General features: G+C 37.1%; 2 protein-coding genes and 1 long non-coding RNA gene across 3 annotated transcripts; all 3 read left to right on the top strand.

The window, feature by feature from the left end:
* Positions 1-291: 291 nt before the first annotated feature.
* LOC140009244 (uncharacterized) lies at positions 292-1,121 on the top strand. The gene is made up of 2 exons (XR_011816607.1): positions 292-542; positions 628-1,121. It is a non-coding gene; the product is annotated as an uncharacterized lncRNA (long non-coding RNA).
* Positions 1,122-10,287: 9,166 nt separating this feature from the next.
* Positions 10,288-11,911, top strand: LOC113694836 (short-chain dehydrogenase reductase 2a-like). Its single transcript, XM_072054337.1, has 2 exons — positions 10,288-10,709; positions 10,971-11,911. Exons 1-2 carry the CDS (start codon positions 10,627-10,629, stop codon positions 11,863-11,865), a joined length of 978 nt encoding a protein of 325 aa, XP_071910438.1. The 5' UTR covers positions 10,288-10,626; the 3' UTR covers positions 11,866-11,911.
* An 8,538-nt stretch (positions 11,912-20,449) lies between these two features.
* LOC113697418 (wound-induced protein 1) lies at positions 20,450-21,242 on the top strand. Its single transcript, XM_027217022.2, has one exon. It carries the CDS (start codon positions 20,582-20,584, stop codon positions 21,053-21,055), a length of 474 nt encoding a protein of 157 aa, XP_027072823.1. The 5' UTR covers positions 20,450-20,581; the 3' UTR covers positions 21,056-21,242.
* The last annotated feature ends 1,884 nt before the right edge of the window (positions 21,243-23,126 follow it).

Raw genomic sequence — 23,126 nt, 5'->3', positions numbered from 1 at the left:
TTCTATCATCGGGGAAGCACTATATACTATGAAAGCCCTTGACTCCGCTGATGCCGACATGCCTCTTTTGGGCAATTTTCTAGTCACATCTGGAAAGATGAGTCTTTCCACTCAGATCAAGAGTCTGGTTCTTCTGCCCTTTAGGTAGGCAGAATTGACCTTCCTTTACCTCATTCCATAGATTTCAGAACGCTTTCTTTGTATGCGGTTGGTAAATCCCTCCTAGGTTACTTTTCTAAAGAGCTTCCCCTTGATCTCTGACCATCAATATAGGCAATTCAATGTAGAAGAAACAACCTCCTCGCTGGTATTATCCACAGATTTCCTTCTACCCCGATCCACCATACCACGTGGCGATAGAGGAGTTGGAGATTGAGGTGCAGAAGACGACCGAGTTTTCTGTAAATGCAACCACACATCATCTGAAAGATTTTCCAGCTGCGCAAATTTATTGGGATAGCACAGCACTCCCTTCAACGGCTGCCCTCGGCAACCCACTGGTGACGGATGGGAGCACACGGCTGCGAAAATACAAAAAAAAAGTATCATTCTGTTCTTTTCTTTTTCTGTAAAAGAAAAAAAACATTTTTCTGGGTAAACATTTTTTTTTTTTTTGGCTGGGTGTAGTCATTGGAACTGCCAAGACTCTTTCCAACTCAGCTAGGTGGCTGGCGAAGGAAATCGAAGACTGAGCAAATAATGGGTATGGCTCGAGAGACCAAATTGAGAAAGCAGTGATGAAACCTATGGGCTCAAAGGGTCATCGTCGTCGGAGTTGGATGTTGGGTCGGGGTTAGTGGTGGGGCGGATAGGGATAGTAGGGAGGTCGGAAGTGACGAGACAGAGAGGAGAGTGAATCTCGGTCACAACCAGTAAACTTCTACGCTGGGTCAAATTGAAAAGTGAAGTGTTCCCAGCTAGTAAACTTCACCGGAGAAGATGAAGTGAATGTCGATCGATTGGTCAACTTTGGGAATGAAACAATCTGTGAGTTCACTTGCCCCAATAATCTTTTGGACATTTTTGCCCATATCAGAATATTTATTCAACTCAAGACCCTTGTAACCGGATGATTCACCGCTAAAATTCGGTAAAATGACTTCGCTGGTGCGTTTACGTGAGTTTAGTGACTTTTTTGGCTACAAAAAAAGTTTGATGACCAAAGGGTGCCATTTTAAATAGTTAAGTGACCATTTCGGCCATTCACTCTAAAAAAATTAATCCTGTGATAAATGGCGATGGACATTTATCATTTTAGGACTTGTTTGAAGTTACGATAACTTACTAAAAAATACTTTTTCTAATAGAGTTTTTAATAAAAGTACTTATCAAATACTTAAATGCTTCTAAATATATTGTTTAGAAATATAGTTTAATAAGTACTTATTATATTGGATAATGTGTAATTTAAAAATTTTTAAATGCATTTATCTCTTTATTTAGTTCATAATATGGGATAAAATGATTAAATTTAATACTTTATTTTTAAATCACAAAAGCTATCTAAAAGACCAAATTTGAGTTTTTACTGAAAGTCTTTTAACACCGGAAGTTCCACTTCTCTAAACAGGCCTTAGCATTCTTAAGTGTTTTGGACCTATTGATAATATAAAAATGACATCAGTTACATTTGTACATTGAACATATTAATAGAATGAATTATACTTACAAATAAAAAAATCAAGTAGACATGGATTAGTTTATATTCCTTATATTTTTAGTTTTTTTATTGATAGAATAATTCATATTTTTATAAAATAAAATAAATATTTAGTTAATTAAATTAGTGTTTTCTTGAATTGTGAGTATACTCAATTAATTAATAATTTATTGATTAATTAATATCACTTTGAATTAATAGATTCTGTACTGTTCTAAATTTATTAATTTGTAGAGGCTTTACTGTAATAATTCTATAGTGGGGTGGGAGACAGAGTCACAGAGAGAGGTACCAAACGGATTATGTTACTATTATCTGAATTTTACAACATAGAATTCTACTCACTAGTTGTTGTAGACTCGTAGGAGTCGTGCGCATGAGCTGGCCTCGCCGGATATTTTGGACTCGCCGCATATTGGATCATGCACCTCTTGTGGTGTCGTGTGCCCAAAACAGGCTAACGTGTCCGAAAACTCTCTGATTCAGATAATAAGACATTAATTAAATATTTATGAGTTAAATTGGTTTTGATTTTTGACTCGTAAATTCCTTCATTTCCCTTTCAAGAATTGTTCTTTGAAAAGAAATAAAATAACGCAACGATGTTAACAATGCGGGTATTTTTGATGCGTTTCCACAACAGTGCAAAAATTCTCTGCTGTGTGTTCTCCCATTTTCTGTTTAGAAGAGAAGCTTACCCCCCACAGTTCCAAAACAAACTACAATCAGCTATGTCTCTGTTGAAACCACCAGGAAAACAGATATCCATTGGTAAAGCCTTAGTACGGCGGAATTTGGATTTTTTGTGTGTGTGCGTGTGTGTGGGGGAGGCGGCGGCGGCAGCGGTTGGGTTTGAGGCAGCCCTCTGGCGTAGTTTTGGGGGAAATGGGGCTCGCGCTCTCCGCCTATACAGCATTATCACGTGTTCCGTATTAATAATCCAAATCCAATGTTGGGCAATTGAGAAAGCGATGTATGTTCCGTTTAAAGCATTTGCCCAATCAGCCGCCAACCAATCAGACGTGGTTAATGCCTCCCTCGTCGCAGATTCATGTACGTATATCTACATCCCATAAAGTTTCTCCTGAGTACTAATAAGATTTTTGTCACTTTATTCGTCTGATGAAATAATTCCGTCTCAAAGTTGCTAATATCAGGCAAATTTGTCCTAGCAATTAATAGCCATTAAAATTAATAAAATTTTCACTTGTAATTTTGCATTTTCGTTTAAAATACCAATGACTCTGGAAACAGTAGATAATCTAAACAATAGTTGCTCTAAAAAAAAAAGATAGAAGTAAATTTGTAAATAACTTGTTCTAATTGCAGAAAAAAAAAAAAGCATTGGAGATTTTGAGTAAAATACACTTCAACGTCCACTCATTCACCCCATAGGCCCATGCCACATGCGATACTCCTCCATTCCATACAGCAGTGAGTAGAAAGAAATGATGATAATTGATACCGGTACACTAAATGGTACTACCGGTTTTAAGGACTACTAGGTGTTCCCAACTCGAAGATTACTCTAATGAGTCGGTAAACTGAAATCGAAGAAAAGGATGAAGGCTTGCATCACCCGAGGCCAAAATGAAATTGATTTTTTTTTTTAATATTGATAATTGGTTAATATCATGTCTCCATCAACCAACCCGTTCACCATCCTCAACCTGCATCGATTTTTAAATAATGTCTGATATATTCCACGAAACCGAAGATTAATGCCAAGCATATGTAGTTTTTTATCACAGTAATGAACGCCGGCTTTCATTCCATTAATATTCCTATGCATTGTAGCTAGCAAGCTTTGGACGATTTACTTAAATAATAATAACAACAACAATAATAATACAGAAGATGCAACATTAAAGCTTGTCCGAGGGAATGGCAATAAAACGCCGCAGTTTCACCATCGATGTGGTGTGCTTGACGTAACAAGAAGGAAAGTGAGCAGTTCAACAAATATGATGAATCGAGAGTCATACATGCGGTGGATATTGTAGCCAGCGCGTTTATATTCTTATTATTGTTATGAAAAATGAAGAATTACTCGATTATGTGGTTACGCACCAACATTGGAAAAGAGGTTAATTATGGCCGGACGGATTGTGCTTTCTTGTTTCTTATTATTATTAGTATGGCTGAAGAAATACCTCAAGTGAGTGTCTAAACCGCATTTCTCTGCTTCCAGTGACGGTTACAATGATCTTGAGCTATGTTTGTGGATTTAATCATTTAATCTTTGCTTTAAAGGCTTTCGGACGCGAAGTTTCTTTTTTTCTTTTTTTTTTTTGGTTTGGGGGACTCGAGTCCAGGGTTAAGTGGCAACTGGCAATCGGAACCATGCCCATCTGATCTGCCCACCAAATCTCAACTTGTGCTTATGCTTATCCTACAAAATTCAACTATTCAAATCCTTGTTCAGGTTGGCCACCAGCCACGATTTGAAATTCGTTCTTGAATTATACTAATTAAAAAAATCTAGGAAAGACTTTAGAGATGGTGCAATAGTGTATGTGCATACCTTTAACCTCTTATAAAATTTGTCTTTATTTTTATATGTTATTCAATGGACAAGTGGTGGGGTGGGGTGGGGGGGGGGGGGTTTATAAACAAGACTTATGTGGAACTTTTCTTATTTATAATAACTTGAGCCGGTGGAGTCCTTGAAACTTGAGCTGTATTCGTTTACAAACATAACATGAATTTCTGAAGAGGCTCTTTTAGTAGTAGTAGTGTTTTTTACTCACGAAGTCATCATTACGTGTTAGCTCTATTGCGCCCGGAAGTGCATCGTTGGGCCTACAAACATACCTGAATTCCACGTCGAAACACAGCCCTCCGCAACACAGTCGCCTTCGTGTGGACGGCCCCTTTGCTTCTACAACCAGCATCCGTATTTTTTGCCACAGAAACATCATACTCTTTTTTTTTTTTTTTCAACAAACGACCATAGAAACATCATCCTCATTCCCCTGTTTTTGTGCAAAGTTACGGCCACTCGTATTTATTATTTGGTATGCCGCTACAGGAATCATCCAATGAAAATAAAAGTGAAATTTTCACTCCTATCATTCTTCACTTATTAATTGAGTTTCAAATTAATTATCTTATGAGTTAATCTTCTATACACTGACAGTGTATACCTATCACGGTTAGATGTGTAACACATATGCAAAATTAACATTCAGATTCAGATTATGTGTCATGCATCTAATGATAAAGTGTATACACTGTGAATGTATACAAAATTAATCCTTATCTTATTAGCACAATGAAACACGTTCAAATTCCAGACCAAACGAGTTACGCAAATGACAAAAAACTCATGACCAGATGTAGGGTTCATTATTCCAATTGCTATTGCGAAACCATATACTTTCTTACTTATTACTAGTTATTACACCAGACCAAAGTCACTCCTTGCAATGAGATATTTGCTTCAAGTTTTGCATGCATTTGCAGTTGTTGGCCTTACATACGCAACAGCAGAGAGCAAAAAAAAAAAACCAAAATGTACCGAAACAATTTGTAAAAAATGAAACGACTACCCATAATCATTTATTTGGGCTTGGGTTATGCACAAAATATCTGGTATGGGGCCAATGTTAGGACCGTAACACCCTTTGAGCAAGTACTTTAGCCCGTTGACCAGCGGAGAATGCAGTATCCGAACCTGTGGAAAACCAGCCCATATAGTCCATTTTGGTCATTTAAAAAACTTTCTCTTTTCCGACACAATAGCTTTCTATTGCATACTTATTCATACTCATATTCTATGCTAACGGAGAGGGGGCGGGCCAAATGAGCCAAGGGAAAATTTAGAGGGGATTGAATCACCATTGAACCAAACGAATGTCTTTGCATCCGTTGGTCAAACTTCCAGTAAATCTTGATAGCCAACTACTCTAAAAGTAGTTGATTGGTTAGTCATTTATAATACATTAATACTTGCAAAGCTTCAATTGCTATTTAAAGTGAACCAAAATAGACGTTTCATTTAATATTCATATGGCTGTTTTTTTAGTTATTATTTCTCAGGTTAAATGCACTAAATCCCTCTAAATTTATTCTCAGTTACGCTTTGTCCCCCGAACTCATAAAATAAGCTTTTGCACCCCCACCCCACTTTCTGATATTTTAAGACAAAAGTGCCCTTACTTTTGTATTTTGTTTTTTTTCATTCATTTGCCTTTTCTTTTCCACTACTTTCTTTTTACTTATTTTTTTTATTTTTTTTACTTCTTTCATGTCATTATTTTCTTCACTTTCCTATTAGTATTACTAATTTGTATACATATTACGATGTTGTAGCTATCTTTTATTTATTATTTCATGATTGTTCTATTGATTTAAATGATTATGGATAGAGCAGCTCACTTGAACGAAGAACAAAAAATAATAAAAAAATAAAGGAAATTGAAGACAATCTATATAGCATAAAAATGATGTATACCTTTCACAATGAAAAAATGTATATTACTATCAATTTGGCTGTCTAAAAAGATATTAGCAAACTAGAACTTCAAATTACTTAATATTTAAAAGAATATGTCTAAAACAAGTAACTAATATCTTATTTATTTTTTTATTATATATAGTTGATTAACCACTATGTTATTATGATTTAAATTTTGATTTTTTTACTATTTTTATTTAAAACTAATTTATTCTAAACTCTCGATGTATTGATTTAAGTAATATATGAATATTTTATGCACATAGATAACATGTAATTTGTCACTTCGTAGATTTTATGATTATTATTACGTCAAATAACGAAAATTAAAAATATAGAAATAAATAAATAATAAGTTTAAGAAGACTAAAAGTAATAAATAGATTGTAATAGCAAAAAGAAGAAAGTAGTTGGTCACATAACTCATCCCTCTCCAAAAAGTAGTTTATTATTTTTTTTCACGTAACACATCACTCATCCCTCTCCAAAAAATGGTAAACATCTTCTGGAATTAAGAAAAAAAAGAAAAGAACATACACAATCACGCCCAAAAAAAAAAAGAAAAAAAAGAGCGATAGTGGAAAACGGCCAGACCCAGACATACGTCGTTAGGGTTATCTAAAAGTCTCTCGCCCGAGGACTGCATGACCCTGGTTGAGAACCATGCACCGAGCGGCTATTCTTAGTTTCTTGCCCGAGCATTCTACAAGTGCTGCCTGTCATTAACAGATACTCCCTCCGTCCCACTTTGATAGTCCTATTTTCCTTTTTTGTCTGTCTCAAATTGTAGTCCACTTTTCAATTAAAAAAATATTTTAATTTTTCTAAAATGCCCTTATTCAATGTAAGTTGTTGTTACTATAAACCTACCCCATTTAATGAGAGTTGATTCTTTTTTTACCATCAATTCAAGTTTCTATAAAGTTGTACTCTATTTAATGTGAGGGTATTTTAGGAAAATAGCAATCTAAATTTACTTTTCCAACAAAATTAACTACTTTTTCTTAAACTGTGTGAAAAAAGAAACAGGACTATCAAAGTGGGATGAAAGGAGTATATAAATATCATTATTGTGACATTACAATTTACTTGGTTTGCATCACAGTAAATCTCAGGTTAGTTAAAGAGAGGAGAGGAGACGTTTGAAACGTAATGAAACATGCATAAAATTTCTCGCGGACTCCCAGGCTAAAGAAACTACAACAAAAAGATAAAGTTCCGACTTTCCATCAACAATATGCAACATTTTATTCCGACTTTCCGTCATCGATCATCCAAGTGATTTTAATATTTAAAAATATGCCTGAATAATGTGGTCAGAACTCAGAACTAAATACTGCAGTTTGCATACAAAAGCTATTGGTACAAGATACGCGATGATGTTAATGTGCGGCGAGAAAATAAAAAATAAAAAAGAAACACGATGACGTTAATTGTGCCCGGAGACTCGGCATATGATCAATTATGGGTTTCGCGGCTCTTGGTACGATACTAGCTACTCCACTCCAAGAGTGTAGACTGACAACCCCCTGTAGTCTGTAGAGCGTAGACTAGCGTGTTACAGAAGTAATTATATACACGGGCTAGTTCAGAAAGCGCACCCTGCTTCACTCGTTCAAACTTTGGAAACCTGACCACGTTTCCAAGTTTGAATATTTGATTCAAACTTGTTACAATTACGTAAGTAGTTCTACTTCCAGCATATCCAAGTCAAGGTTGAAGATTTGATTGGTGTCGACCTACTTTTTTACTTTTGAACCCCTGTTTCAACTTGGTACGTGAGGTGTGTGCACGAGAATGTTAGGGATATGACTTTTGGATTCCAACAACAAAGATTCTTGGTGGTCAAAAACAAACGGAAACACCTATACTATACGGGGACAAAAATTGGATTAGATTATATCAGGTTTATTACAAAAATTAATAGTTAGTGTGTCTATCATTCCTCTAATTAGCTTTTATTTTTCTTACATGATCAGTTAATTAGTGCAATAATTTTTGGTTTGTGCTTTTTTTTTTTTTTTTTTACCCCCTCAGGGCCTCAGCTGCTAAAGCTTTATGGAATATATTGTGCTAGTACATGAAATGAGAAGAAACGCTGCTGGCAATCAGTCACTCTCACCTGTACAAAAGAAGATTCGGACTATCAACCCCAAATTTAAGTAATTTATTTAGGGGATTAAAAAATTCAGTACAGTTGTCTTATTTGTCCATATTTTATAGTACAAGAGGCAAAGTAGATCCTACTCTAAATTCACACGATAAATATCGATTACTTGCTGTTGACCACATTAAGTGTCGCAGTCAACCATTGGCAAATTATATATAGATATATGTAATCCTTGAGAATGGCGAGTTAATGGTATAATAATATTTGCTCAAAAGATATGCAAATCTCGTTCACTTGTTCTCGTTTGACAGTTGACACGCACACGCATATATATATATATATATATATATATATATATATATATATATATTTTTTTTTTGGTCAAAAAAAAGGATTTAGCCCTACTTTAGGCCCCAACCCTTATTCGGATTGTTGGGTTATTCCCCATTTTTATGATAAGACTCGAACATTGGATCTCAGGTGTATTAACTCTTAGTAAGATCAGCTCAGCTGCTTTGGAGGTGCACACGCACACGCATATATGCTGATTGGAGAAATGTATCAATATGAAATGCTACTTCATCTTCGAAAAAGAAATTGAATGAGAATGTTGGTATCTGTTATACTATAGATCACGGAATATATATATATATATATGTGTGTGTAGAAAAAATTTATTTAGGAGAAAGAAAAAGGTATTGTTTGTGTTAAATAGAATACGTGTAATAATAGGCGCAGTAATTGGCACAGGACATTTTTGGATAACGCCGACTCGGTTCCGCATGTAATTATAGATATATATATATATATCCCCAAATGAGTCGACTGCATGAATAATCAACGAACGACAAAACCACAAATGGAGACCCAAATCCACAAGACTCCTTTCCCTGGAGTAAAAAATTGCAACCTGCAACAGAAAATTAATTCAAGATGTACGGAGTATTGATCTAGAAGATTGACACGAGTCACGAGTACCCCAAAAAAGTGGGGATTGGAAAGAATAGCTGACAAAAACTTTACAACATTTTAGACAATCGCAGGTTTGTTTGGATACCTCAATTATCCCAAATAATATTTCGCTTGCATCATAGACACATTTTCCAACCCACCTTTTTATATTTCCAACCACCTTTTTATCTCACATACATCACATCACAAAAAGTGCTACAGTAATTATTTCAAATAATACACTATCCAAACACTCGGCATACGCATATGTGCTTGTGTGTGTATGTATATTTGTGTATATATATATATATATACATATATACATGCACTTAAGTTTGCGAAATGGGAGATGGAAAGAAGAAGACTGGCAACCGGCAAAGAATAGGCAGAAAAAGGGGAGAACAGTGAAGCCACAATAGGGGTGAAATCGAGTCGAGTCGAGCTCGAGTAGTGACGTACTCGAGCTCGAACTCGATGCTGACCTCCAGAGCTCGAGCTCGAGCTCGAGAAATAAAGATCGAGCTCGACTCGATAATAATATAAATAGGCTCGAACTCGACTCGATTGAGCTCGGCGTGCGAGTACTCGAGTCCGAGCTCGAGTACTCGAGTTCGATTTCATCCTACACCCTTAACACGAGCTCAATATTGAGTCGAGTACTCGAGCTCGATTTGATCATGCACCCCTACTCGAGCTATTCGACGAGCTAAAAATGCCTCATCCTAACTACTCGAGAGCGACTCGTTTCATATACTCGAGCTACTTGAGCTCGATTTGAGATCGAACAAAATCGATCTCGAGTCGAGTAGCTAATCAAGCTACTCGCGAGCTCGATTCAAGCTACTCGATTGGTGTGCACCCCTGAGCCACAAGGGTGGCATTGAAATTGAAAGGAGAATGAAGACGCATACATACATATACGTATATGTGTGAAGTGGGAAAGTTAAAAGAAGGAAGGCCGTGTCAAGAGTCGTTGTGAGGGGAAACCCAATTCCCCAACCCCAAGCCAAAAAGCGTAAATTAGTCAGTCTCTGTGGGAAGATGGAAATGGGAATCATCAGAATATTGATTGGGACGATGATTATTATATATATAAGACTAGTACTGGCTGCTACTACCAATTAACTTGCCTGTTGCACTCTAGCACCAGTAGTGCTAGGTTGGTTACCCACGCAACGCAAAGCCTGAATCCTCCTGAACTGAAGCGGAGCACCCAACCACCACCACCCTTCCCTCCCCACTTGCTTGCTTTAAGTTTAATACTACCCCTCGCATTCTTCTCTTCTGCCCTATAAATTCTCTGATCTTCTTCCTCCCATTTACCTACTGCACCCCAAAAAATACATACATATATATATATATATATATATCCATTTTGCTCTAGCTCGTCCTGCTTATAAATAATCTCCTTTTGATTTCGTCGTCTTCGTCTCTCATCTCGCGATCATGCCTGCCCAAGTGGTGCCTGATCAGAAAAACTTGCCACTGATTAACAAAGAGAGCACCGCTGCTCCTTTCACTCCCCGAAGGTACTACTATATATGTAACTCATCATTTATGTGCCTTAAATTAATCCCATGCATGTCCCTCTCGTCGCTCACTCATGCTACTAGCTAGTAATTGCATTTACATTCATCATGCACCGTATGATGATGATAACTCAATTCGTGACATGAAATTTAGCAATTAAGTTGATTGAGTTTAATCAATAATGGTTTTCAAAAGAATTAACCACCCCTCCTTAGTTCGTACATATATATATATATATATAAAAAATGAATGGATCACAGGCTGGAAGGGAAGGTAGCAATAGTGACGGGTGGAGCCAGGGGCATCGGCGAAGCAACTGTGCGACTGTTTGCAAGACACGGGGCTAAGGTGGTGATCGGGGACGTGGAGGACGTTCTTGGACATGCGCTGGCCGGCTCATTGTCTCCTCATGGCGTCACCTATGTTCACTGCGACGTCAGCTCGGAAGGAGACGTGGAGAAGTTAATCCAGTCGACGGTTTCAGGTTTCGGAAGGCTGGACATAATGTTCAACAATGCCGGGGTTCTGGGAAGCCAGGCCAAGCACAAGAAGAGCATCGTGGATTTTGACGCCGAGGAATTTGATCGAATCATGGGGGTCAACGTTCGAGGAGTGGCCCTGGGAATGAAACACGCGGCCCGGGCGATGATTCCCAGGGGAACCGGCTGCATCATCTCGACCGCAAGCGTTGCCAGCGTCCTGGGGGGCCTGGGCCCCCATTCTTACACCGCCTCCAAGCACGCCATCGTCGGGCTGACTAAGAACGCCGCTTGCGAGTTGGGAAAGTACGGGATCAGGGTAAATTGCATTTCGCCGTTTGGAGTGGCCACCCGGATGCTGATCAATGCCTGGAGGAACTCCCATATCGATGCTGCTGAAAATGACGATGACGATGACGATGATGAAGATGCTGCGGCGGCCACGATGATGAGCAGTAGTAATACGACGGGGTCGGCGGCACTTGCCAGAGAAGCGGTGGAAAAAGCGGAGGAAATGGTGAGAGGTTTGGCAAATTTGAAAGGTGCGACGCTGAGGACTTCGGATATTGCGGAGGCTGCTCTCTATCTGGCCAGTGATGAATCTAGATATGTAAGTGGCCACAATCTTGTGGTGGACGGAGGAATTACTACCTCCAGAAATTGCATCGGCTTGTAAAATCCATGCATCGACCTAACTAGTTATTCATCAGTTTTATTACTAATTCTTTTGCTCTCGCTCTCTATTTTTTTTTTTTGTTGGGTACGTGCGCACTCCTTTGACCTTAAATCTGGTCTGTCTGATCGATCAAGCAGAATTCGTAATCCCTTTCAATTTCTTGCCAGCAGAATACGAACCACAACTAGTATTTGTCATGGTTTCACAAACTTGTTAACAGAGCGACTTCATCGAAGGAGACATGTTGCTGTTAGTTCTCCGAGTTATTCGTCCAGCTTCGGAGATTTCTAGATGTAACAAAGCTGTCCACTTTGACCCATCTTTAAATTAAAACTTGCAAACCAAAACCATCCGACCGATGATATGATGGAGTCAGCCTTACGCTTGCCATGAATGAATTCGAAGAGAGATACAAGTCAACTTCAACGCCGGAACACTTTTGTATGATATGTTATGTGCCCATTTCGTCCTATTCTTTATCCACTCCACGTGTACATGTTGCAACACAACACTCAGAAATAGACAAGATGCATTACTTACTTGCATCGTCGCATACTAACAATAGACAAGATTCCACACCTTTTTTTTTTTTTTGAACTTTATATGAGGAATCTTCTTCTTCTACTTGTTACAGTCAAATAGCCATCCAGTTTTCTCGTCAAAATAACAAGTGTGCTAACATGCATTCGACCAGAAAAGTGGGCCCTGCCTTGCGTTGGAAAGGCTGGACAATAGGATGTCCATTGTTCGTGGCCTAACGTCTTGATCCACTAAGCTCGCCCATTTCCCGCTGCCACCACACCCCCCCCCCCCCCCTTTTTAATGTTTAAAAGTAGTTCCTTTTTGTTAGTCCTAAGCATAATATTATGCTCGAGACAAATCTCTTCTTTCCTTGGCGGACCACAATTGCTATCGGGCATTGTCCAAACACGACCTATATATTAATTAGTGTATACTAACTACTACACTCATTAGTATAAACTCATTTGTGGGGTCACTTTTTGATTATTATTTGCCATCGCGTTACCTTCTATGCCTCGAACCTACTAGCATACGTTAGTTTGATTGGACACCCTGCAATTTCCTTTTTTCTTTTTTTTTTTTGTTAAAAAAATTTATACGCTAGTGGACATTTGATTGTTGCGAAGAATCCGGAAGGATCTCACGACTTCATGACCTGAGAGCCCATTTTATTAAAGCCCAACAAAATGGCGCAGCACACTACTAACTTAGATGATGGGCCTCCGAGCGCACCAATATACTTCCACATTAAACTGCGGCAGAACTCTGAGTCTCTGATGATGATCTGCGGGCCTTCATTTTTCCCAGAGCACCTGCAGAACATCTAAGTATGCAAAGCTCATCTTTCCATTACAACTCCCAGAACTTGAAGACTTGTTTCAACTTCTCCGATTGTATAATCAACAACACAACCGAGTCTATTATTGATATATGTCAGATAAAAAAATAATTAAAAAATATGTTCGTAAAAATTTTTCTACACAAAACTACAGTCCTAGAAGTCTATTGTTCTCTCTTTAAACCATTTAAACTACAAGATTGCATACAGTTTGCTTGATTTGAGGGTGGATAATAATACAGGCAATGGGGTCCATTTTTTTGACTCGTGAATTGGCAGTGGTTACCTAATAGTACATATTTTATTTGACAGCTGCAATGGATGGGGATCTATACAAGTGCGGACCGACCCCCCCGGTCAACGCCAATAAAACAGTACACGTGGAGAAAGAGACGGCTCGTTCGTTATTGGTAGTTATTAGAATGATTAACGTCGCCAATTAATTAGAAAGAAAATCGAAAGGCAGTAGTATACTTATTGATGGTCGTGAATGACGAACAATGATTACCGACGGGACCTCTGGCCTAGTCCTCTGCCCCTTTTCGTTCTCAGCCCCCCCCTTTTGTTTGATGTCAATTGACACGCCAGCTACAATAATCTGGCAAGTTTGGCTGAATTCGAACTAGCTAGTACTACTACTACTATGTTATTAATTGAAGGCAGGTGTGATGTCTGGTTTTATTTCCAGATTGATTGATTCGCCAACCCACCCACCCCTCTCCCAGTCAAAGCTCACCTCACTTCTCTGCTCAAAAGCTAGCCACTCAAAAGCAAGATAGATAAAGTGATGATTAAGATAATATATGATACTGTAGATAAAGTGATGATTGATTTAAAAAAAAAAAAAGTATGATCAAAGAATAATTCAGTGATCCACCGTTTGTTTCGTTATTGAACTTTGAAAGGAATCATTAAAATCCGATGGCTGAGCTCGAATCTCAGTACTCTAGACTTTTTCCTTCCACTCTCTTTATTGAACGACCTTCTCTTATCGCTAAATAAATGAATAATGTTCAATTTGCTAATGCAAAATAAAATCACAAGAAGGAAAATACATCAAAGCTGACAATCCGTTGGGCCGATTTCGGCTGTTGAATTTTGTAAAACTTGTCTATAGTTGCACCCGTTACCGTAGACATTCTGGATTTGTGAGGTTCTATCCTAACCTGTGAAAATTAGCGATGCAAATTGCAAAGGGACAACAGCAACCGAAAACCTAAATTTGCAAATTTTTTCCCCTCCTTGGACACAAGAAGATGGGAGTCCAATTTAAGAGTTGCAGTGGAAAGAGAAGGATTGCATTGCAAGAACGTAGTCTCAAATGGTTGCCTCTCATGTTCTAGCACACAAAGTCATAGGTGTAGAGGGATCAAGGGTTGAAACAATTAATTATATCAACGAATGTCTCGTAGATATATAATATTTTTTTTTCTAGTAAAGGACGGGTGTAATTAAAGAAGTGGAAAGGGGTAGGAATTTAAATTCAAAATTTCTAACTCTAAGTGTTTTGATTTTACCCACTAGACAAAAACCTTCTCCGTTGATATGCAACTTAATAACATTTTAACACATCAATAAACTTTTAATCATTCAATTGTAATTCAATTGCATTCAGAATACAACTGTGTACATCTATGTAAATAAGAATTCCCACACGTACGAATTGTGAAGTTGCTGTTGGTCCATTGTTCTAGATTTTGCAGAGCTGGATAGGGACTACAAACCATACTAGGGGGGTGTAAGTGAACCAAACCTACTAGCAAGCCACTCGATATTCAATTCGAAAAATGTTCGCCTCGGCTCGATTTTATCGAGTTCGATGGAGCTCCAAAATAATAAGTTCTAGTACTCACGAGTTTAATTGAGCATATGTATTAAATATACTAAACATATATGCATTTATAATATTACTCATAACATGTAGATTTGTGAAGAGAAACATAGAGCCCTTATCGGGTGTGTTTGGATTGCAAATTTATTTCAAATAATATTTCTCTTGCATCATAAACACATTTCTCAATCCACCTTTTTATATTCCCAACCACTTTTTATTTCACATACATCAAGTAACAAAAAGTGCTATAGTAATTATTTCAAATAATACTCTATCCAAATACAACTATTTCTTCTTCACGAGTATGTCTTTTATACAAAAATTCTCCTTCTTCTTCTTAATTATTTTTCCCCTTCATCCATTTCCATATGACCACTCTTTCTTTTCATATTCTTCATTTTCATGTCTGATGGCATTTTAACTTCTTCTTTAATCAATTTTTTTTCTAGTTCCTAAAACTTTGGCTTCTCAGATCTTGTATCCCAAAGTGATGAGTATTGATTGTTGAAGGCTACAAGATTGAAGCTTTATTTGTTTTTTCAACTTTGTTGTTTTAGGGATCTCCGATTGAAGGGCGGATTTGTATTTTTCAACTTTATTTGATTGGATTAGTATTTTTTTCTTTAGATATTTGTGTTGTATTACTTGCTTTATAGTACACATATTTGTTCATGGTATTTGTTTTATGAATTTGTTGAACTTTGGTTATTAAAATCATAGACTTCGGTTTGAATTTGGCTTGAAATCATCTGATTTGAGTTCCATTTGGCTTGGAACTGGTTTGAAATCAATATTGACGGGAAAATATAAAAAAATAGGTGCTCGATTCAGCTCGAGTAACATGCGAGTCGAGCTCAAGTCTTCATTTGAAGGGCTTGACGAGCTCAAACAGATAGTTACATAGTTGATGTCGATTTCGAACTCGAACTTAAATACGTGAATATTTAAATTTAATTTGACTCGATTACACTCCTAAATTACACTCCTAGATTACACGGAGTTTACTGATAACGCGCCTCTCTTTCAACTTTCAAAGGGAAGGTCAGAATTTTGGTGGGGTTCATAGTTTGTAGGCCCACAATTATCATTCTTGAGTCTGCTAGTACATCATAATAATGGGACACCGGATACGAAAAGGTGACCATCGATCCCCTGCGCCAAGTTCCCACGCGGAGTTCACAGTTAATGCGGCTGGTGCAGGAAAGCTGGAAGATTTGGGACGTGATCGAGCAAGTGAATCTAATAGAGCCCGCTGGGGGTGGGGGTGGGCCTGGGCCCAGTAATGGAGAATGTCCAAAGTATGTGCAAGAGCGGCACCTGGTTGGATCCAGCTTCCCAACCAGCATCAGCCTAATCAATACTGTACCATCCCCTGATTGCATGAATTCATGCAGACACGCCCATTTCATTTCGTAACAAAATGTTTTCGTACTGATTCTTATACAAAATCCACGTCTGCTGAGTTCTTGGGGTGGATTTTGCTTCAGTTTTCATTATCTTACAGCTGTTCTTGGGGGTGTATATTCTGCAATTTTGGCTGCCGTCGGCCAACCACCACATTGAACTCGATCGGGCCAATGACCTATCTATGACATTACTAAGTTACTTTTGTTAATTGATTGGTTAAACGGTGATCTTAAATTTTTAAAAATTCTAAGTCATTTTTTGTCAAATTTCTAAGTTCACGTTAACGGAGTACATGTTAATTGAGAGGAGGACTTCAAGTTTATAGCTTTAGAAGCTTAATACATGTCAATTTAGCTTCCAAATAGTTTGAGTAGAGAAAATATTAGGTTAAGAAAAAACGTAACACCCGTGCATCTTTTCCTTCATAAATTTTGGATTTTCTGAATTTCTAATAGCTAATTTTGTTTGGTTTATTTCTGTTGGATTTATTTCAAATCGACTATAGAAGAGGTAGGGCGTTTGATTGCGAGGAAAAATCTCACTCCTTGATCTAACTTTTGAGATGAATTATTAAAAGTTGTTGTGATCAAACTCTGATATCAGTGTTAGGAGGAGGAAAAGTCTCACTCCTTTGAACTTGGTTTTGGGTGTAAAAGTTCAATAACATCCAACATTGACGATCAGAGTTTGGTCACTACAACTCCTCCCGATGAGAATTCAATTTATCCCATATCGGACTCACTCCTTAAACTAGCTTTTGCACCTAACAAATTCCTAGTTTACACTACCACCTTACTAAATTAAGGGAGCGCTATGGCACAACTCTTGAATTTTTTTTGCTGCAGATAAAATTTGAACCCTCACCAACAGTTCAAGAAGGGACTTGAGACTCTCCCTGGTGGTCACTGATTGAGTAGAAAGGCCCTATCGCACCTAACAATTCTTATCTTATACTACCAGTACCACTATTAAATAAACTGTTGAAGAAGGAGAGTCATTCTTATGTTATAGTATACTTACTACTAGCACTACCGTCAAAGGAGGAGAATAAGAAAGAAAGTGTTGGAGATGAAATCGAGTTTTGGCTGTATTATTTGCAAAAAAAAAAAAATATGTTTTGGCTGTATTGATGGCTGCCAAGTCAAATAATCAAAAGATACTCCAGACTGGCGTGCGGAGGAATTAACTATTAAGCCGTCGCAATCGTTCCCGTTATGGAGGAGGCATACGATTAAACAATTCAGAAATTCGGCCCGACTCCGCCTGAGTCAGAAGAAAGTAAAACAAAGATCAAACAAAGATGTATAAAGTAAAACATGAAATTACGCTCTTCACTACTTTATTTCCTATCAATACGAGGCATACGAAACTAGACGACTCAATCAATCGGAGGAGTTCCTTCAGGTAACTCGATCGTGGGAGTTTTCTCATAATGAGACGCCTTTTCTATATCCGAGGTTTGTTTGGCCCGAAAAAAAAATGAAAATCAATCATTTTTGGAGGCATTTTTATTTTACTGTCTTATAACCTAAAATAGTTCATAATTTGATTTCATAAGTTTGACTATAAAAGATAAAATTAACTCACGGCCAAAATCATACAAAAATTAACTAAATTCTATAGATCACATTAAGGCTATGCAAATTAAGACTAAAATTCTAAGATACAAATTAGACTAAGAATAAATGACAAATTAATAATCATCAAAAAAAATTCTAAATGACAAACTTAAAATGAGTATAAGTTCAAAAAAATTAACGCCAATAGGAAAAGTAGACGTTGAGATGAGTTGAACGAAATTGGGAAAGATCAATGATTGATGTGTGGTTGATCAAGTAATTCATGGTTTTAGCAGTTGGCTTCTGATCACTTGTACATAATATATCCACTGTTCTCTCTCTCTTTTTTTTTTTTTTTCTTATTTCAATTAGATAATGTATAAATAGAATTTTTAGCAACTATTGAATTTCCTTTGACATTGTCATATGTTTCTTATTTGCATAATGTTTTCCTTTCCTGAACTCGTATAAAGAATCTAAAATTTCATTTTTTCAAAGAAACTTACATAAGTGAAATTAATATTTCCTAAGACAATATTTAGAACTTATAATTATCGTATATTATGAGGAAACTAGAGTTGATTTATTGTGAGACGCTTTTTAATTTAAGGAAAGTAGAGTTAGTTTATCGTAGGACACTTTTTTTAAGGAGAAATTTTTTTTAAAAAAAAAAAAATTAATAACCCAAATATGCTTGAAAGGAGAGGATAAATTGATGGAGTTTTAATTTAAAACAAAAACTGCAAATGTAATATTTTGGAAAGCTTAGGGGTGGCTGGCCCTACCTGTGCCCTTATATCTGTCATTAATTTGATCAATATATGCGATCAATCATGTACATTAATCTATTTTGCACCTCGATCGGACATTTACTTTTGGCAATTAACTTCTCATTAGCATCTTGAAACATCCCAAGTTATCACAATCACACGCATGCCCGGGATGAATATATAACACCCATGTGATCAGAGGGAAAAAAAAAACTGCATAATATTAATTAAGTTATGCATGCGACGACGCATTTACGTTGCATGCCTCGTTTCATTATATATTGTTATTGATGCCAATTTCCACTGGGAAGAAAGGGTTGAGTTGCTGAAAAGATAAGGTAATAAAGCTTCCATAGTAAAGTTTCACCAGGACATGCCAATTAATGCGCGTAAATTTGATGCAGAGTGGAATTGTTACCTAGTTCCTAATCCTCAACCCTACCTGTCCGATCGAGCAACTTGGGCAAATGTCGTAGTAATTGAGGGACTTTTTTTGGGTGGGTTTCTAAATACTACAAGCTCGAGCTCCAAGGTAACAAGTTAATTAATCAAATTAATTTGTACTCTTTTTAGTACGATGGTGTTTTGAGTTTGATTGGACTTGTTTACGTTCCTAGTCCATCTTTTGCCAAGAAAGAAACATCGTACGTCCCCAAAGTAAAAGAGAGCAAGCAAATTCCCAAAGAGAGTAACTTCCGGACTGTAAAGCAACAGCGCAACAGAAACAGCAAGAGCAGCTAGCAGCTCAGACATGGCAAGCGTAATGAAAGATTTGTATGCTACGACGAAGACGAAGCAAGTACGTACTATGGCATTGACGTTAAGTCCGCATGCATGGAGGAGGAAGAGAGGGAGGACTTTAACATTGGTGGTGGCACAAAAAAAAACCCAGTAGTGTCATTTCAGTAGTACTACTGCTCTATATATATATACATATATATGTGTGTGTGTGTGTTAACCTAGCATGTAAGCTAAAAACGTGGACTAAATCTCTTTTTGACATTGTAAATTGAAACATAGCATGAAGAGGCTACAGGCCGCTGTCGAAAAGGAGCTAGTATTAGTTGTTGTTGTTAGCCAACAAAAGGTCCTAGTATTATCTCGTGACGCTAGATAATTTAACAAAGGTAGAGCGAGCAAATTAAGCCTGCAGGTAAAATATATAGCTGAAGGGCCACATGGACCAACCTCCAAGATTTGCTTAATCTCTAATTCCTAGACTATATAATTAATCAGAAGAAGCAAGACTATAAAAAAGGGTACGTACCTACTTAGATATATAACTAGAAATGGTCCTTCTGGATGTGTGTGTGGTTCCGTTACAATCTAACAAAGGTCTCGGGCGGAGTTAATTTGTAGTTTAGCGTTAATTAATCTTTCTACTTTCACGCTTGCACTTCAGGAACACATAACTTTCTTTTTGCCTTTCTCCGTCAACTGCGAGCGAAGATGCTAATTAGAATTACCCCAAACAACAAGACAAGAAAATAAGTCTTAATATAATTACCTTCATTAATTATAACCCCTGGGACCGCCCCCGTGGGGAGTTGGGGGTGGGGCGTGGGGGTTTGGATGGTCCCACACCACACCACACCTCGTCTCCCCTTAATATTTCTTAGTTTTCCTCTATATATAATGAATGTTCTACCATCTCTCAATCCTCAGCTTCCATGCACATATAACACAAACATTGTTCAAAAGAACCCACAGGCCACAGCATTACCACTATTATCTAGCTTGGATCCCTCTTCTCTTCCTTCTTCGCAATTAAACACTTTTACGATCAATGGCCGAAAAGGAACCTGAGATATCGGTTTTAGAGCCAAACAACAGTAACGAAGCCACCGTTAAGGCCCTGTACAAAGCATTGGCAAGTGGCGAAATCGGGAAGGTGGCCGGTTTTGTTGCCAGTGACCTAGAATGGTGGTTCCACGGCCCTCAAGGCTGCCACCACATGATGAAGATGCTCACCGGGAAATCATCGCACAAAGCTTTCAGTTTCAATCCTCGAAGCATGGATGCCATTGACGATTACGTGATCGTGGAGGGTTGGGAAGGCGTGCAGGCCTACTGGGTACACGTTTGGACCCTCAAAGACGGTCTCATAACTCAGTTCAGGGAGTACTTCAACACCTGGCTCACGGTTGCAGATTTAAGGCCCGTGGCCGTGGCTGGCGGTTGCTCCTCCTCAAAATTCTGGCAGAGCCACCCCCGAGACCTCGCCAAACGCTCTTTGCCAGGTCTTATGCTTGCCATCTGACTGATCCTGCAGTCTCGTGGTTCGAATTCGACATAGCCGCCCGGAGATGAGAGGAGTTGTGAATTGTCAATGTACTCCACTAGGCTGCTTCAAAACACCTACGAATAATTATATCATGTAATGATGTAAAATATTTTATCACGTAATGATGTAAATCATATGGAGAAACCAATGCATTGGGGTATTATTCTTGCACGAGTTGAATATTACCAGTTAACCCCAACCAAAAAACAAAAAAAAGAAAAGAAAAGAAAAGAAAACTCCCAATGTTGGCAAAAAAACAAAATGGCCTCAACCAAAATGCTCGCGTTGTGTACCAATGAAAATAATTAGCTAGTAGTAAACGTCTACCAAATGCTCGATGTTTCGTTTAAAGTTAAAGATGGCTATAGTTCAGAATGCTATATATATTAAAGATGGCTCGCGTTGTGTACCAATGCTATATATATATATATATATATATATATTGGGTAGGATATCAATCTAAGAAGGATATGATGAAGCTGTCTCCATTTTTCGTCCATTGAATTATGGATAAATGGTTAAAAATCTAAAAGATTATCTAAGTGTACCATCTGAAATATTTGAATGGAGAATTAGTGATTCACGTACCTAAAACCTGCCTTTTATCGAAGTCTTTTTATTCAATTAAAACCGATAGGTCCAAGGCAAAATTGTCTAATTATATAACTTGAAGATTTTCAGACATCTCATAATTAACAGGGAAAATCGTTTAAAATGTTTCTCACATCTCGCCAACTAAATTATTTTATTCTTCACTTTTAAAATGGTAACTTTACGTCCCTTACAAAATTAAGTCGGTAAAATTTGATTCTAACCTAGATTTTTAACTACTTTTTATACCATATCAATCACATGATTCACACATGATCATTTTTTAGCGGCACAAATGTTAGATGCCCTTCATAGTTAAATAAATGATTCGATCCATATTCATTTTTATTCATAAAAAGGTGGGATATAACCAAAACTATATTCATTTTTTCCCTAAAAAAGTGGGATCAGACCCATTCCATATTCATTTTTGTTACTAAAAAAGCGAAATTTGGCCTTTTCATACATAAAAAATAATTGCATGTGGATCATATGGTGATTTTAGGCTAAAAAGTGATTGTCAGTTTAGGTTAGGACTAAATTTATTAAAATTGAATTTATAAGGGATGTAATGTTAATATTTTAAATAAAAAGTTTAAAAAAAAATTCATTTGACGAAATGTGAAAGACGTATTGAATAATTTTTCCTAATTAATAATGAAAATACCAGTGGTGAACAAAATTCATTGTTAATAGCGCTAATAGACTATCGTCTGACATTAAGTGCTTAGACAAGGTACAAGAAAAGAAAATTGTCTTTAGTTCCTTTACAGTCTAATATATGAATTTGACATTTATGATACGCACTAAGGTCAAACCCTTCTTTCAGAATAAAGGGATGTTTAACGCCCATGACAGAAGCACTTTAATCTTTTGGAAAGAGGGAGTAAACCCACCTAGTCTAATATGGTCAAATTTCTTAAGTTTTAGATACAAAGTATTACCAAGCCCACGTTGAATCCTACAAAAGAATGACGTTTATTTTGAATACTTGTTAGTTGTGTGGTTCGAGAGAATGCATGTAAATATGAGATCTCGGATTGAAATCTACTCACTTATACTAAAAAACAAAAGGGTCTGTGCATGTCATTAAAGAAGTTAGAAAAGCATTGGGTGTAATCTCAAACCATGCAGCCGTATAGTGGTTACAACCCACTCAAGGGACACCGTACTTGGAAAAATTATTTAAAAAATTAATATAATACTTTTTATAATATGATATATATGAAATTAAAACAATTATAAATTATGTTTATGATATAAACAGAATATACATATATATATATATATATATATATATATATATATAGGGTGCAAATCATACTTGGCCAATGGACCCAATTACTCGAGATTGTTCAAACACACGGCTTGAATAGTAAACTTACCCCGAGACCACGATGTAGCTCAGGCAGCAGTCATTCCACACAACTACTTTATAACTTGCTCAAACGCAGAC

This window comes from Coffea arabica, chromosome 6e, assembly GCF_036785885.1.
Source record: "Coffea arabica cultivar ET-39 chromosome 6e, Coffea Arabica ET-39 HiFi, whole genome shotgun sequence".
In the NCBI taxonomy this organism is placed as follows: domain Eukaryota; kingdom Viridiplantae; phylum Streptophyta; class Magnoliopsida; order Gentianales; family Rubiaceae; genus Coffea; species Coffea arabica.
Note: the sequence above shows the minus strand (reverse complement) of the source record. Positions and strands in the feature narration are given on the sequence as shown.

Excerpts from the sequence above, each read along its gene's own strand:
- LOC113697418 (XM_027217022.2), top strand. The coding sequence starts at position 20,582 with ATGGCCGAAAAGGAACCTGAGATATCGGTTTTAGAGCCAAACAACAGT.
- LOC113694836 (XM_072054337.1), top strand. The coding sequence starts at position 10,627 with ATGCCTGCCCAAGTGGTGCCTGATCAGAAAAACTTGCCACTGATTAAC. Across the intron at positions 10,710-10,970 it reads GCTCCTTTCACTCCCCGAAG|GCTGGAAGGGAAGGTAGCAA; the intron begins GTACTACTATAT and ends AATGGATCACAG.